The 19729-nt window shown below is 40.5% G+C and overlaps 1 protein-coding gene across 1 annotated transcript; it reads right to left on the reverse strand.

Annotated features, from left to right (window-relative positions):
- Positions 1-18377: 18377 nt before the first annotated feature.
- On the reverse strand, positions 18378-19319 carry LOC121476566 (olfactory receptor 52E5). The gene has a single exon (XM_041730662.1). It carries the CDS (start codon positions 19317-19319, stop codon positions 18378-18380), a length of 942 nt encoding a protein of 313 aa, XP_041586596.1.
- Positions 19320-19729: the final 410 nt, after the last annotated feature.

The following is a 19729-nucleotide window of genomic DNA, read 5'->3' on the forward strand; positions in this document are numbered from 1 at the left end:
CTGTCCCACTGACAAGTCTCCTCTAGGAGAGTGATGTGTGCATGAGAAGGTATGAGACTACTGCCAGAGAAGATAATGAAGGTATTGATTTGATTCAAGGACTTTCATTTTTAATATCCCAGGTTTTACAAATACAGATTATTCACACACACACACACACACACACACACACACACACACACACACATCTTTCTACCTTTGTATATTTCCAAGCAAACCAAAGACTCATGGGCTAAAAATGGGGTAGAGATAGATCTCTTATGCATTTACATATGTGATCAGGAAAATGACTTAGTATGAAATAGAGAAATAAGAAGATAGAAAACATATCCACTGGGTACCTTAAAAAACAAACAAACATCCACTTTTTTGGAAAAGCTGCGTCCTTTCCATAAGCTCTTCTATATCCTGAGAATGACCTGATCTACTGAATAAACAAAAGAGTTGGTGCCTTCCCTGTACCTGGTCTTAATGTTAAGCATACAAATGTATAGCGTACATTAAGCAAAAACTGGTATCCTAATTAATAGAGGAAGACACAATAAAGTTGTGGTAATAAAGATCATCTTAGATGCAAACAGTGGGAAAGAGACAAATGTGCAGATGAACAAAGCAATGTGATATGGTTGAGAAGTTGGCTTCAGTCAGAAATGAAACCTGGCTCTTATTAAAGGCCCTGAGGACTATTATACTCTATGATATATACACTCCTCATTTATGAAATAGATAAATGATATTTAACTTTAGGTGTTGCTGCAGAGAGACAAAGGCTATGATTTCCAGAAGTCCTGTGGGGTATTATGCTGAGTGAAGTAAGTCAATCAGAGAAGGACAAACATTATATGGTCTCATTAATTTGGGGAATATAAAAAATAGTAAAAGGAAATAAAGGGGAAAGGATAAAAATGAGTGGGAAATATCAGAAAGGGGAACAGAACATGAGCTCCTAACTCTGGGAAATGAACAAGGGGTGGTGGAAAGGGAGGTGGGCTGGGGGTGGGGGTTACTGGGTGATGGGCACTGAGGGGGGCACTTGATGGGATGAGCACTGGGTGTTATGCTATATGTTGGCAAATTGAACTCCAATAAAAAAATAAAAACAAAAGAAAAACAAAACAAAAAACAAAAAACAAAAAACAAACAAACAAACAAAAAACACAAAAAAACAACAATAACAAAAAACAGAGGTCCTGTTAGGCCCAGAGACATGATAAGCTGAGAATATCAGAGAAGGATACAAAAATGAGACAACATTCACCAGGAGGAGGGGACTCTCTTTGTAGGCAATGGTAAAAGAAGAAACTTCTATGTGGATGTTATGATGGGGTGCTAGGGGATGGTAGATCCTAGTTCTTTGGGGAAGCAGGAAGGAGAGTAGACTGTTACCAGACATGGTTAAGGTATACAGAGGTAGTCATGTGAGGTCACCCTGAGAGTAGGCATGATCATATACACTATAAGGGAAGCACAGAGGATTTGAATGGGGAAGTGATGTGCTGTAGATGGAACACAGAGAATCACATGGAGGGGAGGGAGGCTTCTGGAGAGTTCTGAGGAGTCCAAAGGAAAAGTGATGAAGATCTGAAGGAAGGCCATGCAGGTAGAGAAGAAGGATGTATCTGAGGCATGGTGAGAAAAGATGAGTGGGCAGAGAGACTGGAGTCCAGAATGTTACCAAGGATCTTTTAACTGATACAGAGAAAACCAGTTTCAGAACTCCTATAACACTGATATTTTCTCCCAGGTGGTTACATATTTTCAGCTTAGTTTTAGTAAATTCCTCAAGAGCTGGGACCATTCTTCCTCTCTGTCTGTATTCTCCTTAGGGAAACTGAGGAATAATCTGAGAAATGAGGACTCATTGGCCATCTGGAGCATTGCTCTGATATTTAGTATCCAGTTCCATTCATTTGTACTGGGGGACCTTGTTCTAAGTGCTATGGAACAAACATGGTCGGTCTCTGGCAATGATTGACAGTCTGGAAAGGTCAGATAAGACTTGAATAAATAAAATATGACAGAAGACCCGTACCCATATAAGAAAACAGACCAATCACCTTGGCTCATAGTGCAGACTAGTGCAGAAAGGAAGAATCTGATCCACCCAGTCACAGGGCCTTGGGCTCCCAGCCATGATATGGGTGGGGGTCTTTAAGTCTACAGAAGTTTGCAAACCCTGGATGGACACAAAATGACTCAGCCCCATCTCTGATGAAATCACAGCATAGGTCGGTCCCTGCCACTCAGCCTTTTACTTGATCTAAGCATCTTGGCAGCGTCAGCATGTATACCAGGCCCTATTGAAAGAGTTCCTTTTCCTTTACATACTAGGCTCCTGGACTCTTCTCCCCTCCTCATCATCTCCTTCCTCACAATCATCCTGCTGAGTCCAGCTTGAAACTCACCAGTTTTAGAAGGCTGCACTGCTGCTGTTTCTGGCTGCTGGAGAAAGCACTGAACTGGCATCTCTGAGGCTGGTTTTATGAACTCTGACTCCACTATGGTCCCCACTCCCCATCACAGGAGTTGGTGTCCTTGTTAAGCACTTGGGCCCAAGAGGCCCTATGGTCTATTTCCCAAGAGAATATATTGTAAAAGGCTTACTGCAGCATTGTCTGTAATGTAAGGGCAGGAGAGATCAAAGGCTCTTGGGGAATCTAAATAAAGAAAGTCTAGGAAAAGAAGGTTAAGAAAACTGTGTGAGGAGAATCTTCTTTGGTGAAATTTATATGGATGCATCTGTGGGGAAGAACTGACTAAACTATCCTCAACCCTATAACTCTGTGGAGGAGGTCACAGAGGAAGACCCCCAGCCATCAAAGGATCATGGATCTTTAATTTTTATGTTCTCTTGTCAAGAAATTGCCAAATTTTTACTCCATTTCCTACTGACTTTTTTTCAGGATTGGCAAAGTCCTCAGAGTAGAAGAAGCTTTAAATTCTGGGTTTTCCTTTCTTTTCTTTTTTTAAACCTTCTCTTAGATTTTGACTCTTCCTCCTTAACTCATTCGTGCTTTAAAATATAAATATTTATTTTATTATTCCAAACAGGTTTTTATTAGTGAAAATTTAGCTGGGTAAGATTTGAATATCAACAAGTGTTTTTTACATATAGTAATTGAATGTTATATATAATATATACATTATAATGTATATATACATTATATACATTATAATGTATATAATTATACATTATATATAACATATAATAAGTATGCATTAACATATAATATGTACAACATATAATATTTTTTGCATTTTAAATGATCATACAAATAAAGAACACTGAAATATCAGAAAGAGAGACAGAACATGAAAGACTCCTAACTCTGGGAAACGAACTAGGAGTGGTGGAAGGGTTAAGTGGGCGGGGGGTGGGGGTGACTGGCACTGAGGTGAGCACTTGACAGGATGAGCACTGGATGTTATTCTATATGTTGGCAAATTGAACACCAATAAAAAATAAATGTATAAAAAAAACAAAGAACACTATATACATATATACGTATATTTCCAAAACTTTCTGTTATCTATTGGTTTTCTTTTTAAGATTTTATTTATTTATTCATGAGAGACACAGAGAGAGAGAAAGAGAGAGAGAGAGGCAGAGACACAGGCAGAGGGAGAAGCAGGCTCCATAAAGGGATCCCAAGGCGGGACTCGATCCCAGGTCTCCAGGATCAGGCCCAGGTGATAGCTGGCGGCGGCGCTAAACCACTGAGCCACCCGGGCTGCCCCACCTATTGTTGTTGTTGAGAATTATACCGTTACTCTTTTTTTTCCTTGGAATGTTGGAGTGTTAACAAAAGTGTATAGATTTTTTTTTGAAAGGTTATTCTGTTTATGATTATTTCAGCATTTTGAATCTGAAGATAATTCAGACATGATCACTTTGAGTATTTTTTTCCCTTTCCCCATTTTCTATATTTTTTATGCAAATCCAGTTTGGTGTATATTGGACTTTCCTTATTCAATTGCCTTTATTTTTCACCCATTTTATATTCTATTGTCTTTCAAATTGGACTGCTTTCAGGTTAAGCTCTGCCACTTCAGCTTCATTTTATAAATTGTCAACTCAGTTGTGTCAATCTTGTGTAATCTATTTTTTTAAATTAGTTACTATACTTTTAAAATTTCTTAAAGCTATGGTTTTGTTTCATTCAAATAAACATGATAGGTTAATGCTCTTTTTACATGTATTGTTAACTCCTATTTTTGTTTCTTTAACCATTTTAAGCGTAATCATTGTAATTTATATCTGAAAACCTCATTTTTCAAAATTCTTATATATAATTCTGTTGATTCTCCTCATGTTTAATCATTTTTGATTGTGAACTCATGATCAACAGAGCTATTTTTGTGGGATTCTTGAAGGCCATCCTAACAAAACTTTATATTAATTTATCCACTTGCACATTCCCCACAGCACATATTGTAAGTTCCAAATTAAACCTACATAAAGGAAACTTGTTTTAGTCTTCCTAAATCTAGTTCAGGACAAAATATGTGTGTGTGTGTGTGTGTGGGTGTGTACATGCGCGCGCACACACACACGTGTATGTGTTTCTTATCTACTCCTTTACTAAAGTTATGTCCCCTCAAGATTCCTGGTGCTGTGGGATCTGTGTGTCTTAATTCTGCTCCTACTCTTGTGAGTATCCAACTTTTATGTTCTTAATTTGTATGATCATTTAAAATGCAAAGCCCTTTGTTGTAAAAACTGATAAATGTTCCCATTACAGCCATAGATTCAGGCCTATTTAACAGTCTTTTTTCATCTCCAATTGCTTTTCATCTACTTTCAAATTTTCTTACTTTCTTTTAAACATATGCATTTGAGAGGAAGTTTATTGTATTTTACTTTGTTATTTAGCAATGTAAGGATTTTTTTTTAGGCTACATGGTCTACCATGAAATGGAAGTCAGAAATGTTTTTTACAGAGAGAACAAGACTAAATTATTCATGTTGTATATGGAGTAAACCTTCAGTGTGGAACATGAGAAAATTTTATAAAAAAACAAGTCTTTGAATTCTGTAACTTTGTTAGTTCTGTTTGTGTAATTATCTTCTCTCCTTCTGGATCCAGCTGGACAGGTAATAAAGCTGGTTACCTGTTCTTTATCTACCTGAGTTCAAAACATGTACTGAGATTATCTGAAACAATCATTGATCCTGAATTGTTATATTGGTGACCCACTTTGGAGGAAAAAATTATGAAAAGGCAGATTAAAGCCCTGGTGTCACAGTCTAGAGCAGAATAGCTTACCTGAGCTTCTTGTGAAAAGAATAGAAGGAAGGAGAGAATGGAGGAGAACATAGATGGGAAAGAGAAAGAAAGGAGCAGAGGAAAAAAGGAAGGATGGAAGGAAAGAACGAAGGAAGGAAGGAAGGAAGGAAGGAAGGAAGGAAGGAAGGAAGGAAGGGGAAGGAAGGAAGGAAGGAAGGAAGGAAGGAAGGAAGGAAGGAAGGAAGGAAAGAAGGAAGGAAAAAGGGGTAAAAGGCAAAGAGGTAGGCAAAAGATAAGGAAGGAAAAAGAACAAAGATATTGAGTGACTATGGTTAATGTTTTTATGTATATGATTGAGTAAAAACTCACAGTGAAATAATTGTCTTATATTTGTAGAGCAGTGAAACTGAAAATTATATACACAATGCAAACAGCTGAGCAGCCTTGTCAAGACCTAAATCTGACTTTCACAGCTGAAATCCAAGATGATTTATGCTAAAAGTGAGTATCAGAGGTTTTTTTCTCGTGAGCTTTTGGGCACATGGATCATTCCTTCACTGTGTGGGGACCAGGAAGAATGAGGTACAATGATCATCACAACATGGTGCAGAAGGAAAGTGAAAGTGGTAATATTAAGCAAGGCAGTATTTGCCCCGCAACAGGAAAAAGACATGTTGAGAAATGTAATCTTACAGTCTTAGAAATATGTTATAGTAGAGGGTAGTTGGTTGGATAAACATAGCATACAAACTTCTTTAGACTCCTCCAAAGGCAGCAACATACCGGGAAAGTCGAGGAAAGCACTCTCACCTAGCTCTGAGGAAGCACAGAACATGGATCCATAAACAGACCTCTTTTGGCTCCACCTACAGACAAATCAATATTTACTTTTTCAGGAGCAAGAATGGGTCTGAGGAAACTCATAGCCTCTTTCTCAAACAGGACACAGTTCTTAATTCTATTATAAACATCCAAGTAAAGGCAATAATATCAGTGGCTTTGTGGAGGAAATCCACCAAGGTCAGTCCTTCTCTGGAATATTAACTCGTCAGGTCCTCTTCCTGCTGTGTCCCAACAGCAATGTCTCTTGACAGACCAGAAGAACTCTGCACAAACTCAAGGACTGAGCAGAGAGTGCACTACTCATTTAAGTCCCATGTCAGGTTCCTGATGTCATCCTAGCAAGTGTCAAAGAGGATTCTAAAAATATGTTTAAACAGTCTTGGGCTAGGGAGCAGGTCTGGGTTCAAATCCCTGCACCTATTCACTGAGCTTCTAGTCTTGAGATGCAGTGTACCAATATCCCTTTCCATTATTAACATTGATACAAGAATGGTTGGAAAACATGGAAGGGACACAAAAGGGCCCCTTTCTTCTCTCTTAGGAATCTAAAATAAAACCTGATGATACTCTTAATGTTCACCTGGAGGAGGCAAACAAGCAGCAGTTCAGGCTCTAGTTGACAGTGTCTCAGAGATATGAGAACCATAAAATTACCAGAGGTCTCCTACCACTTCTCACTCTTCCCCCTATATAGCCTGGAGTTCAGTTCCTACTGAATGAATTCTATGCCTTATTTCCAAATGGGAATTCTAATGACCTGTAGCAGTATCTGTTCCACCATTATCTATGCAGTGAGGAGAAAAAGGATTGGACCACGAGGAATCACGTCGGAACCTGATGCAGAAGACACTCACTGCTTGATATCTTCGGCTTTGTGCTTCATACAGTGACTACATGAGAGCCTGGCTGGTCTCCCTTAAGAAGAGTTTAAGTATATTTTACATGTGAGAGTCTCTCATATCATTTCTCTTAAGAAATGAACATTCAGTGACTCAGCCTCACTTACAGGAAGCTGGATCTATGTGAGCAGTGTGGCCAAAGGAATGATAGAAAGAGTGATGTAAATCTCTTCCCGACTGAGCCACTAAAACCTCCTACAAGATCCTGAACATTGTCTCCCCTCCATCTCATGACAGCCAGATTCAGAAATATCTGTGGAGATCCATAAGGGCTTAATACATGGAGGATCCACATATGGAAGAGGCTTGCACCCCTAAGTGTTGACATGAAGCAAAACCCCCATGCACTGGAATAGGATATGAAGCAGTTGTAAACTTTTATTATGTTAAGTTACTGTGGTATCTTTGTTATAGTAACTAACTTTACTTGCATTGAGTAATTCAGTGTATGATGGATTTTGATGTGCACTACCTCTGCTATCTATAATCTGGAGTATGAAAAACTTCAGAAAGCTACAAAGCTGCTCAGGTGAAGTACAAAAATGTAGCTCAATCCTTAGACAATGTGCTAGGAAAAATGGATTAAATCAGCAAACATGCCTGATTTTTCTTTCCAGTCTCTGGTCCCTGGTAGCTGAATAACCATTAGTAATTCATCTTTTTCCTCAGTTGCCCAATTTGCAAAAATAATAATAATTCATGGTCTGTTTTGACTATAATCATTCTAAAAGTAGTTTACCTCTTGGTAATTATGTATGCTCATTCATTCTGTGCTGATCATGAGTAAAGCACTTGATAATTTTGGTTGAGTAGATAAAGATATTAGTAAATGTTATTATTACAAATAGTTCTAATGTAAAATCTTATTAAATATAGATATATGGGTAGATATGAATACCTGGCCCATGTCATTGGTTTGATATTGATCTTAGATATTATTGACAAAGAGAAAATCAAGAATTGTTATATCTCTTTTAAGTTTTAAATTAATCATTCAAATCCCCACGTGCCTAATGACCTGGAAGCACAATGTCTTCTTCCTGAAGCCACTCACTAAACTTCCCCTAAGTATTGGAGGTCCCAGGAATTTTTGTAACACAGAGTTGTTAGTCCCCCTTCAAACACCATGAAGAGATTGAGAACTGAATTCATCCCAGTATTTCTATTCCTGTTAGTAGCCACAAGAGAGCAGTGTTGACTTGTAGCTAGGAAGGTTTTTTTCTTTTTCTTTTTTTTTTTTTTTCTCTTGACTGTAACTCTAGGCTGTGTAGACTCCAAGGTTACAGAATTTTGATGTCCCACACTGGGCCTCTGAGGTCACAGCTCTCATTGTTAACACTAAAAGGTTTAGAATTAGCATATCAGGATGACTATGTATTAAGAGGCTCCCAAACTCTACTTTATTCTCTATGTAAAATATAGTTTTGTTTTTTTTTTTTTTTTTTTTTTTTTTTTTTTTTTTTTTAACTTTTATTGGTGTTTAATTTACCAACATACAGAAAAACACCCAGTGCTCATCCCGTCAAGTGTCCACCTCAGTGCCCGTCACCCATTCCCCTCCAACACCCGCCCTCCTCCCCTTCCACCACCCCTAGTTCGTTTCCCAGAGTTAGGAGTCTTTATGTTCTGTCTCCCTTCCTGATATTTCCCAACATTTCTTTTCCCTTCCTTTATATTCCCTTTCACTATTATTCATATTCCCCAAATGAATGAGAACATACACTGTTTGTCCTTCTCCGATTGACTTATTTCACTCAGCATAATACCCTCCAGTTCCATCCACGTTGAAGCAAATGGTGGGTATTTGTCGTTTCTAATTGCTGAGTAATATCCCATTGTATACATAAACCACATCTTCTTTATCCATTCATCTTTCGATGGACACCGAGGCTCCTTCCACAGTTTGGCTATTGTGGCCATTGCTGATAGAAACATCGGGGTGCAGGTGTCCCGACGTTTCATTGCATCTGAATCTTTGGGGTAAATCCCCAACAGTGCAATTGCTGGGTCGTAGGGCAGGTCTATTTTTAACTCTTTGAGGAACCTCCACACAGTTTTCCAGAGTGGCTGCACCAGTTCACATTCCCACCAACAGTGTAAGAGGGTTCCCTTTTCTCCGCATCCTCTCCAACATTTGTTGTTTCCTGCCTTGTTAATTTTCCCCATTCTCACTGGTGTGAGGTGGTATCTCATTGTGGTTTTGATTTGTATTTCCCTGATGGCAAGTGATGCAGAGCATTTTCTCATGTGCATGTTGGCCATGTCCATGTCTTCCTCTGTGAGGTTTCTCTTCATGTCTTTTGCCCATTTCATGATTGGATTGTTTGTTTCTTTGGTGTTGAGTTTAATAAGTTCTTTATAGATTTTGGAAACTAGCCCTTTATCTGATATGTCATTTGCAAATATCTTCTCCCATTCTGTAGGTTGTCTTTTAGTTTTGTTGACTGTATCCTTTGCTGTGCAAAAGCTTCTTATCTTGATGAAGTCCCAATAGTTCATTTTTGCTTTTGTTTCTTTTGCCTTCGTGGATGTATCTTGCAAGAAGTTACTGTGGCCAAGTTCAAAAAGGGTGTTGCCTGTGTTCTCCTCTAGGACTTTGATGGAATCTTGTCTCACATTTAGATCTCTCATCCATTTTGAGTTTATCTTTGTGTATGGTGAAAGAGAGTGGTCCAGTTTCATTCTTCTGCATGTGGATGTCCAATTTTCCCAGCACCATTTATTGAAGAGACTGTCTTTCTTCCAATGGATAGTCTTTCCTCCTTTATCGAATATTAGATGGCCGTACATTTCAGGGTCCACTTCTGGGTTCTCTATTCTGTTCCATTGATCTATGTGTCTGTTTTTGTGCCAGTACCACACTGTCTTGATGACCACAGCTTTGTAATACAACCTGAAATCTGGCATTGTGATGCCCCCAGCTATGGTTTTCTTTTTTAAAATTCCCCTGGCTATTCGGGGTCTTTTCTGATTCCACACAAATCTTAAAATAATTTGTTCTAACTCTCTGAAGAAAGTCCATGGTATTTTGATAGGGATTGCATTAAACGTATAAATTGCCCTGGGTAACATTGACATTTTTACAATATTAATTCTGCCAATCCATGAGCATGGAATATTTTTCCATCTCTTTGTGTCTTCCTCAATTTCTTTCAGAAGTGTTCTATAGTTTTTAGGGTATAGATCTTTTACCTCTTTGGTTAGGTTTATTCCTAGGTATCTTATGCTTTTGGGTGCAATTGTAAATGGGATTGACTCCTTAATTTCTCTTTCTTCAGGCTCATTGTTAGTGTATAGAAATGCCATTGATTTCTGGGCATTGATTTTGTATCCTGCCACGCTACCAAATTGCTGTATGAGTTCTAGCAATCTGGGGGTGGAGGCTTTTGGGTTTTCTATGTAGAGTATCATGTCATCGGCGAAGAGGGAGAGTTTGACTTCTTCTTTGCCAATTTGAATGCCTTTAATGTCTTTTTGTTGTCTGATTGCTGAGGCGAGGACTTCCAGAACTATGTTGAACAGCAGTGGTGAGAGTGGACATCCCTGTCTTGTTCCTGATCTTAGGGGAAAGGCTCCCAGTGCTTCCCCATTGAGAATGATATTTGCTGTGGGCTTTTCGTAGATGGCTTTTAAGATGTCGAGGAAAGTTCCCTCTATCCCAACACTCTGAAGGGTTTTGATCAGGAATGGATGCTGTATTTTGTCAAATGCTTTCTCTGCATCTAATGAGAGTATCATATGGTTCTTGGTTTTTCTCTTGCTGATATGATGAATCACATTGATGGTTTTACGAGTGTTGAACCAGCCTTGTGTCCCAGGGATAAATCCTACTTGGTCATGGTGAATAATTTTCTTAATGTGTTGTTGGATCCTACTGGCTAGTATCTTGTTGAGAATTTTTGCATCCATGTTCATCAGGGATATTGGTCTGTAATTCTCCTTTTTGGTGGGGTCTTTGTCTGGTTTCGGAATTAAGGTGATGCTGGCCTCATAGAACGAATTTGGAAGTACTCCATCTCTTTCTATCTTTCCAAACAGCTTTAGTAGAATAGGTATGATTTCTTCTTTAAACGTTTGATAGAATTCCCCTGGGAAGCCATCTGGCCCTGGACTCTTGTGTCTTGGGAGGTTTTTGATGACTGCTTCAATTTCCTCCCTGGTTATTGGCCTGTTCAGGTTTTCTATTTCTTCCTGCTCCAGTTTTGGTAGTTTGTGGCTTTCCAGGAACGCGTCCATTTCTTCTAGATTTCCTAATTTATTGGCGTACAGCTGTTCATAATATGTTTTTAAAATCGTTTGTATTTCCTTGGTGTTGGTAGTGATGTCCCCTTTCTCATTCATGATTTTATTAATTTGAGTCTTCTCTCTCTTCTTTTTAATAAGGTTGGCTAATGGTTTATCTATGTTATTAATTCTTTCAAAGAACCAACTCCTGGTTCTGTTGATCTGTTCCACAGTTCTTTTGGTCTCGATATCATTGAGTTCTGCTCGAATTTTAATTAACTCTCTTCTTCTGCTGGGGGTGGGGTCTATTTGTTGCTTTTTCTCTAGTTCCTTTATGTGTAAGGTGAGCTTTTGAATTTGAGATCTTTCCAGTTTTTGAATGTATGCTTGTATTGCGATGTATTTCCCCCTCAGGACTGCTTTTGCTGCATCCCAAAGATTTTGAACGGTTGTATCTTCATTTTCATTAGTTTCCATGAATCTTTTTAATTCTTCCTTAATTTCCTGGTTGACCTTTTCATCTTTTAGCAGGATGGTCCTTAACCTCCACGTGTTTGTGGTCCTTCCATATTTCTTGTTGTGATTAAGTTCTAATTTCAAGGCATTATGGTCTGAGAATATACAGGGGACTATCCCGATCTTTTGGTATCGGTTCAGACCCGATTTGTGACCCAGTATGTGGTCTATTCTGGAGAAAGTTCCATGTGCACTTGAGAAGAATGTGTATTCAGTTGAGTTTGGATGTAAAGTTCTGTAGATATCTGTGAAATCCATCTGGTCCAGTGTATCATTTAAAGCTCTCGTTTCTTTGGAGATGTTGTGCTTAGAAGACCTATCCAGGGTAGAAAGAGCTAGATTGAAGTCACCAAGTATAAGTGTATTATTATCAAGGTATTTCTTGAGTTTGGTTATTAATTGGTTTAAATATTTGGCAGCTCCCACATTCGGGGCATATATATTGAGGAGTGTTAAGTCCTCTTGTTGGATAGATCCTTTGAGTATGAGATAGTGTCCCTCTTCATCTCTCACTATAGTCTTCGGGGTAAATTTTAATTTATCTGATATAAGGATGGCAACCCCTGCTTTCTTTTGAGGACCATTTGAATGGTAAATGGTTCTCCAACCTTTTATTTTCAGGTTGTAGGTGTCCTTCTGTCTAAAATGAGTCTCTTGTAGACAGCAAATAGATGGGTCCTGCTTTTTTATCCAGTCTGAAACCCTGCGCCTTTTGATGGGGTCATTAAGCCCGTTCACATTCAGAGTTACTATTGATAGATATGAGTTTAGTGTCATCATATCTATTCAGTCCTTGTTTTTGTGGATTGTTCCACTGAACTTCTTCTTAAAGGGGAATTTTAAGAGTCCCCCTTAAAATTTCTTGCAGAGCTGGTTTGGAGGTTACATATTCTTTCAGTTCCTGCCTGTCTTGGAAGCTCTTTATCTCTCCTTCCATTTTGAATGAAAGCCTTGCGGGGTAAAGTATTCTTGGTTGCATGTTCTTTTCATTTAGGACCCTGAATATATCCTGCCAGCCCTTTCTGGCCTGCCAGGTCTCTGTGGAGAGGTCTGCTGTTACCCTAATATTCCTCCCCATAAAAGTCAGGGACTTTTTTTCTCTTGCTGCTTTAAGGATCTTCTCCTTATCTTTGGAATTTGCAAGCTTCACTATTAAATGTCGAGGTGTTGAACGGTTTTTGTTGATTTTAGGGGGGGATCTTTCTATTTCCTGGATCTGAATGCCTGTTTCCCTTCCCAGATTCGGAAAGTTTTCAGCTAGGATTTGTTCAAATACATATTCTGGCCCTCTGTCCCTTTCCGCGCCCTCGGGAACCCCAATTAAACGTAGGTTTTTCTTCCTCAGGCTATCATTTATTTCCCTTAATCTATCCTCATGGTCTTTTAATTGCCTGTCTCTTTTTTCCTCAGTTTCCCTCTTTGCCATCAACTTGTCTTCTATGTCACTCACTCGTTCTTCCACCTCGTCAAGCCTCGTCGTTAGGACTTCTAGCTTGGATTGCATCTCATTTAATTGATTTTTAATTTCTGCCTGATTAGATCTAAATTCTGCAGTCATGAAGTCTCTTGAGTCCTTTATGGTTTTTTCTAGAGCCACCAGTAGCTGTAAAATAGTGCTTCTGAATTGGCTTTCTGACATTGAATTGTAATCCATATTTTGTAACTCTGTGGGAGAGTGGGCTGTTTCTGATTCTTTTTTTTGAGGGGTTTTCCTTCTAGTCATTTTGCTCAGTGCAGAGTGGCCAAAAACAAGTTGTATTGGGAAAAGGAGAAAAAGAGAGAGAAGGAAAGAAAAGAGAAAAAGAAAAAAGAGAAAGAAGAAAAAAATAGGGGAAAAAGAGAAGAAAAAGAAAGAAAAAGAAAGAAAGGAGAAAAAAGAAAAAAGGGGGGGTGGGGGAAGCAATCAGAAATCAAGAAGAAAGAGAGAAAAAAAAAAAGCACAAAACAAAACAAAACAAAAAAAAACAAAAACAAAAACAAAAAAACAAAAAACAAAAAAAAACCACGGGGGAGTATCTTCCGATTCTGTGTAGTTTAAGTCCCTTGACTTCCCTTGGAACTGGTCCGTCTCGCTGGTCTTCTGGGGGAGGGGCCTGCTGTGCTGATTCTCAGGTGTTGGCACTTGGGGGAGCTGCTCTGCCCCTGCCTGGTGCAGGGCTCGGTGGGGGTTGTTGACCCCGTGAGGCCCCGGGAGGAAGCCACAGTGGCGGGGGCAGCTCTGGGACCCTGGATCCAGCCCCCGCAGTAGCTCCGGGGCTCTCCTTCTGCAGGGCCTGGGGGCTCCGGGGCGGGGCCGCTGATCTGCTCAGTTCCAGGCAGGAGCGTCCTTGCTGTCCTGGGCCCTCCCGGCCTCTGCCTGTCCCGGGGGAGGCCGGATCCTGGGCTGTGTCCCGGCGCCCTGTGCTCCGGGGCCTGCGCTGTTGGATTCGCGCTCCCGGCGGTGCAGCCCCCTCCGCGGAGCCGCCGCCCGAGCCTCTCCGAGCTGTTCCCGGAGCCGCGCAGCCCCCTCCGCGCGGAGCTTCTTCCTCTGCGCGAGCCGCCGCCGCTGAGCTGTTCCCAGAGCCGCGCAGCCCCCTCCGCGGAGCCGCCGCCCGAGCCTCTCCGAGCTGTTCCCGGAGCCGCGCAGCCCCCTCCGCGCGGAGCTTCTTCCTCCGCCCGAGCCGCCGCCGCTGAGCTGTTCCCGGAGCCGCCCCGCCCCCTCCGCGGAGCCGCCGCCCGAGCCCCTCCGAGCTGCTCCGGGTCCCGCCGAGCGCTGCAGCCCTTAGGGAGCTCGGCGCACTCTCCGGGGCTCAGTTCCTCTGTTACTGTCCCAGGGAGCCCGAGGGCGTCCCCGCCTTTCTGGGGATCCTGCTCCAATTCCCGGGGAGCCGCTTTCCGTGGGGAAGGTCGTTGCAGCTCCTGCTCCTCCGGGACGGGGCTCTCCTGTCCTGGGGACACTCGCCCCGGCCTCAGCCCGGCTCCTCGCGGGGCCCCTCCCCGTTGGAGGCCTTTTGTGTCTTTATTTCTTTTTCCCCGTCTTCCTACCTTGAGAGAAGCGCGAACTCTTCTCACTGTAGCGTTCCAGCTGGTCTCTCTTTAAATCTCAGGCCGAATTCGTAGGTTTTCAGGATGATTGGATGGTTTTCTAGGTAATTTGCTGAGGACAGGTGACCTGGAGACCCTACTCCTCCGCCATCTTGCCCCTCCCCCTCTAGTTTTGTTTTTTCAACAATATTTAGGTCTTTGTTTTGAGCATTGGTCACCAGCATAGACTCCCCTTTTCCTCCAGATATTTAATCTTTGCTCTCTCTTGCTACTGGATCTTGATTTAAATCTTCACTGATCCTGAGTGGCAGTGTTCAATAGTAGTTTTTGGTTCAAATGGTATAGATCTCTTTCTCAAAAGGCTGTGTTCCTTATGCAGATTCCCCTTCTAATGTGACGAACCTGCAAACCAGGCAGTGAGGTGAGTGGCTGGTGGTTGACCTTCCTCTTCCTCCTTTTCATGTTTTTAATACACTCCCTTCCAGTACAACTGGACCATAGTCAGCCTGTGGTAGCAAAATGACTCCACAGAGTTTCTCCATTAAACTGACAAAACATCTGTACTCTACCAATTTGAAATGGCTTTAGTTTATACTACTTCATTCTACTAACAAGGTATGTCCAAAGACTGTACAAAAAGGACTTTTGTTTTGCTTTGTTTTTTCTTTTGTTTTGTTTTGTTTTGTTTTGTTTTGTTTGCTTTAAGAACTTCATGGCAAAATTGTGTCTGTCCCTCATGAGCTGGTTCTTTGGGTAATTCTGTTCCTCTCTCCCCTTTACGTGTAAGAGGACTTACCCTAAAGCCTATCTTAGGACCACTGTGTCCAGTTCCTTGAGCCACCTGCACTGGGCTTGACAATTCTGTGAAACTGTCATCCTCTTAACCTGAAACTCGAGTATATGTTTTGTCCATTCTTTATTCAGGGATCTACTACTTGGAACTAAAGATGCATTGTAGATGCAATTGGTTAACTCTTCTCTAAGCCACTTCAATATCATAAATAAGGGGATGTTTGCTGAGCCCCTTGATGTGCCAGAAGCTGTGTTCATCACTACGGAGAATGACAAAAGGTGTACTGGACCCTACATCCCTTATAAAACCCCAATAACAAGCTGTAGTTTCTATAACCATGTACCTGTAGTTTGAATCAAGCTTCTCATAATTATAGTAGCCTTTTGCACTGATCTAGAGAAACCTGGTGGAGGAATTAAGGTCTGAATATGACTAACAGGAATTCTTCTTTGAGTCCCTTCTGGATTTGCCTGGGAGAAGCATAGCAGAGGTAGGGAAAGCACTCCTTGAGAGACCAATGGAGTAGATGAAATGCTGGGCAATATCACCTAACAATATGTATCTTATTCCTATGAATTGCATCCTTTCTGTTAGATGTTTTTAAAATTAATTTTTATAATCATTCACACAAGGGTCTTATGCCCAGATACTATTATACTGCAAGTGCTCAAAACATGTGAGCTTTTGTTTTCTTTGTCACTACTATCACTGTTACCAGTATATAAGGACATTGAGATTATTACTATCATTTAGGTCATCAGTGTTGAAGTTGGTCCTTCTGTCTTCTGAGGGACAGGAGGAAGGTGGTGGTAGATAAACTCTTCCAGCAACTGTGAGATGGAGGGGAGCCTGTGAGAAAATTCTTTTGTGGAAAATGACAAATGCTGAGTCACACCTATGGCTTTGGCTTGAGGAAATGAGAGCCAAGCATGAGGGTATTGAGAGCCCCTTCTTGTAGGCAAGCGGATGTCATTTTTCCTTTTCTGCTCTTACTGAGTGTGGCTCTATTATAGCTGTCCTAAAGCTCACTCTAATAAGAACTGTAGGCGATGGGATTTCCCTGAGGCCTCAAGTCCAGATAGAGCCCTCTTTTATTATTGTTATTATTTACCAAAATTGTTTGTTTTTTTACTTATCAGTTTTTATTTAAATTCTGTTAACGTATAGTGTAATATTGATTTCTGGAGTAGACTTTAGTGATTCATCACTTGCATGTAACACATATTACACAAGTGCCCTCCTTAGCACCTATCACCCATTTAGGGCATCCCCCACTCACCTCCCTCCATCAATTCTCAGTTTGTTCTCTATAGTTAAGAGTCTCTTATGATTTGCTTCCCTCTCTCTTTTTTTCCTTTCCTGTATGCTCATCTGTTTTGTTTCTTAAATTCCACATAGGAGTGAAATAATACAGTATTTGTCTTTCTTTGACTTATTTTGCTTAGTGTAATACACTCTAGCTCCATCCATGTCATTGCAAATGGCAAGATCTCATTCTTTTTAATTGCTGAGTAATATTCCATATTTTATATGTGTGTGTGTGTATATATACATATATATGTGTATATATATATATATATTTGAACACCACATCTTTATCCATTCATCAGTTGATGGACATTTGGGCTCATTCCACAATTTGGCTGTTGTTGATAATGCTGCTGTAACTATTGGGGCACATGTGCTCCTTCTTATCAGTATTTTTGTGTCCTTTGTGTAAGTGCCTAGCAGTGCAATTGTTGGGTAGGGTAGTTCTACTTTTAGCTTTTTGAGGAACCTGACATACTGCTTTCCAGAGTGACCACCAGTTCTCATTACCACTAATAGTGTAAGAGGATTCTAGATTGGGCCCTTCTAATTCTTTGGGCTTTCTAGCCTCCTGATGAACAGACAGTCTTACTAAGGTAAGGGTTGAGGGTTGTTTTGTTTGTTTGTTTGTTTGTTTTGTTTTTTAAGGGTTGAGGGTTGTAAAGAACACCAAGCATTGGGGTAATCTGGAGCTGGTGCCCTCACTTCATAACAGAGATTGTATATTAGAATGGGTTTTAGTAGGCTAAACCTACATATGGTAGAAGTAACAACCATGCTAGAAATACATTTGTTTATTTTTTTACAAATCTTTTCATGTTTGACAAACTGCAAAGATTTTTTTCAACAGGTTTTTTTTTTTTTTTTTTGAGTTCACAGTGCCAGACTAGTATTGCTTTACAGCATTTTATTGGCAAGAATACTGAAGCTCAAAGAGCTCTAAATGAAATTTTCAGGCATATCTTCTAATCAGAGCCAGGTCTTGAATTTAAATGACGGGCACTGAGGCGGACACTTGACGGGATGAGCACTGGGTGTTTTTCTGTATGTTGGTAAATTGAACACCAATAAAAATTAATTAAAAAAAATAAATGTAGATCTTACGACTTCCAGTTAATTTCTCTTGCCACTGTATCTTGCTTGATATTGATGAAATCCCACATCATTTTAAGACATGAACTTTCCCTTCTGACATGTGAATGAAGAGAAACTCCATATAAAGGAAATTATTCAAGGCTTTTTACTGGAGCCACACTTTTTTGCCAACCTTTTTCTCTCTTTAAAAATTTTGTAATATCAATGTGGTTTAAATGTGAGTGTTTTGTTTTGTTTTGTGTTTTTCTTTTGGTAAAGTAGAGAAATAGTTTGGGAAGCTTTGAACTATGCTTTCTAGTGGGTGTACAAATAGGAAGAGTGGGGGAAATAGTGTGATTGGCCTGTGTGGGAGTGCTGAAGTCTTACAAAAATATTTCCAATGTTTACTTCTACTTTTATATTATTATTTCCCTTAACTGTCATGGAAAATCCTCCTAGATCTAAATGTCAATAGGCTTTAGGGATAAGTATCCTTAGTACATGCTCTCTTATCTGTTTTGTCCTGACCCCATAGATAACAGGGTTAAGAGCAGGGGGAACAACCACGTACAGATTGGCCAGAAGAATGTGGATGTAATGAGGAATGTTGTGGCCAAAGCGATGTGTCATGAAGGAGAAGAGGGCTGGCAGGTAGAAAGCTAACATAACACAGACATGCGAGCCACATGTGTTGAGTGCCTTGAGCCGGGCATCCCAGGAGGGGAGGTGGAAGACTGCTCGGAGGATTTGGACGTAGGAGAATCCAATCACAGATAGATCAATGTATCCCACTGAGAAAGCAATCAATCCATAGACAACATTGACCCTAATATTGGCACAAGCCAACTTTGCCAAGCCCATATGTTCACAGTAGGTATGAAGGATAACCCGGACACCACAGAAAGGTAATCTCAGGATGAGAAATATGAATGGAGTCACAAACACCAAAGTCCTGACTATGATGACTATGCTCAGGATAGCTATCACCTTATTGGTAAGGATCATGCTATATCTCAAGGGGTTGCAGATGGCAATATATCGATCTATGGCCATAACTGTCAGCACCACAGACTCCAGGCCAGTACATATATGGATAGTGTACATCTGTGTGATGCAAGCACCAAACCCAATCTCCCTGAGATTGAACCAGAAAATGCCCAGCATCTTGGGGATGGTGGCTGTGGACAAGCCAAGGTCAGTGCAGGCCAACATGGCCAGGAAGTAAAACATGGGTTGGTGGAGGCTATGTTCCATCTGGATCACAAACAGGATAGTGATGTTCCCCAGAAGGGCTATCAGATACACTGCAAAAAAGGGGAAGCCAATCCAGATGTGCACATCTTCTAGCCCTGGAATCCCCACCAGAAGGAAGGAGGGAGGATGGAACTGTGTATTGTTGGAATGCAGCATATTGCTAGGAATTGGTTATAGACACATTTCTTGCAGGAGTTTTCTGGCTTCCAGGGAAAGACCCTAATCTTTTTTATAGCATGTTGTCTGTTTTCTGAGGAAACAGAAAATCCATTCTTTAATTCCATAATATAGCAGTGGAAACCTAGAGAGACAATATGAGGCACAATTAAAAAGACACTCACTTCAAAGTATTTGCCTCATCTACATAGAAAACCACATAGAACATTTTCAAATATAGCAAATTCCTACATGTCTCACATCTTTCTCCCTTTCAGTATCTAAGGAATAGATAAAGTATATTTACCATAAGGGTGGAGGACTGGATACCTGGTGTTTTGGTCTGAGCTAAGTAATGGAATTAAGAAATTTAGACACATTGGGAGACCATTATGTGATTCTACCAAAGT

The sequence above is a fragment of the Vulpes lagopus genome, chromosome 15 (genome assembly GCF_018345385.1).
Source record: "Vulpes lagopus strain Blue_001 chromosome 15, ASM1834538v1, whole genome shotgun sequence".
NCBI classification, from domain to species: Eukaryota; Metazoa; Chordata; class Mammalia; order Carnivora; family Canidae; genus Vulpes; species Vulpes lagopus.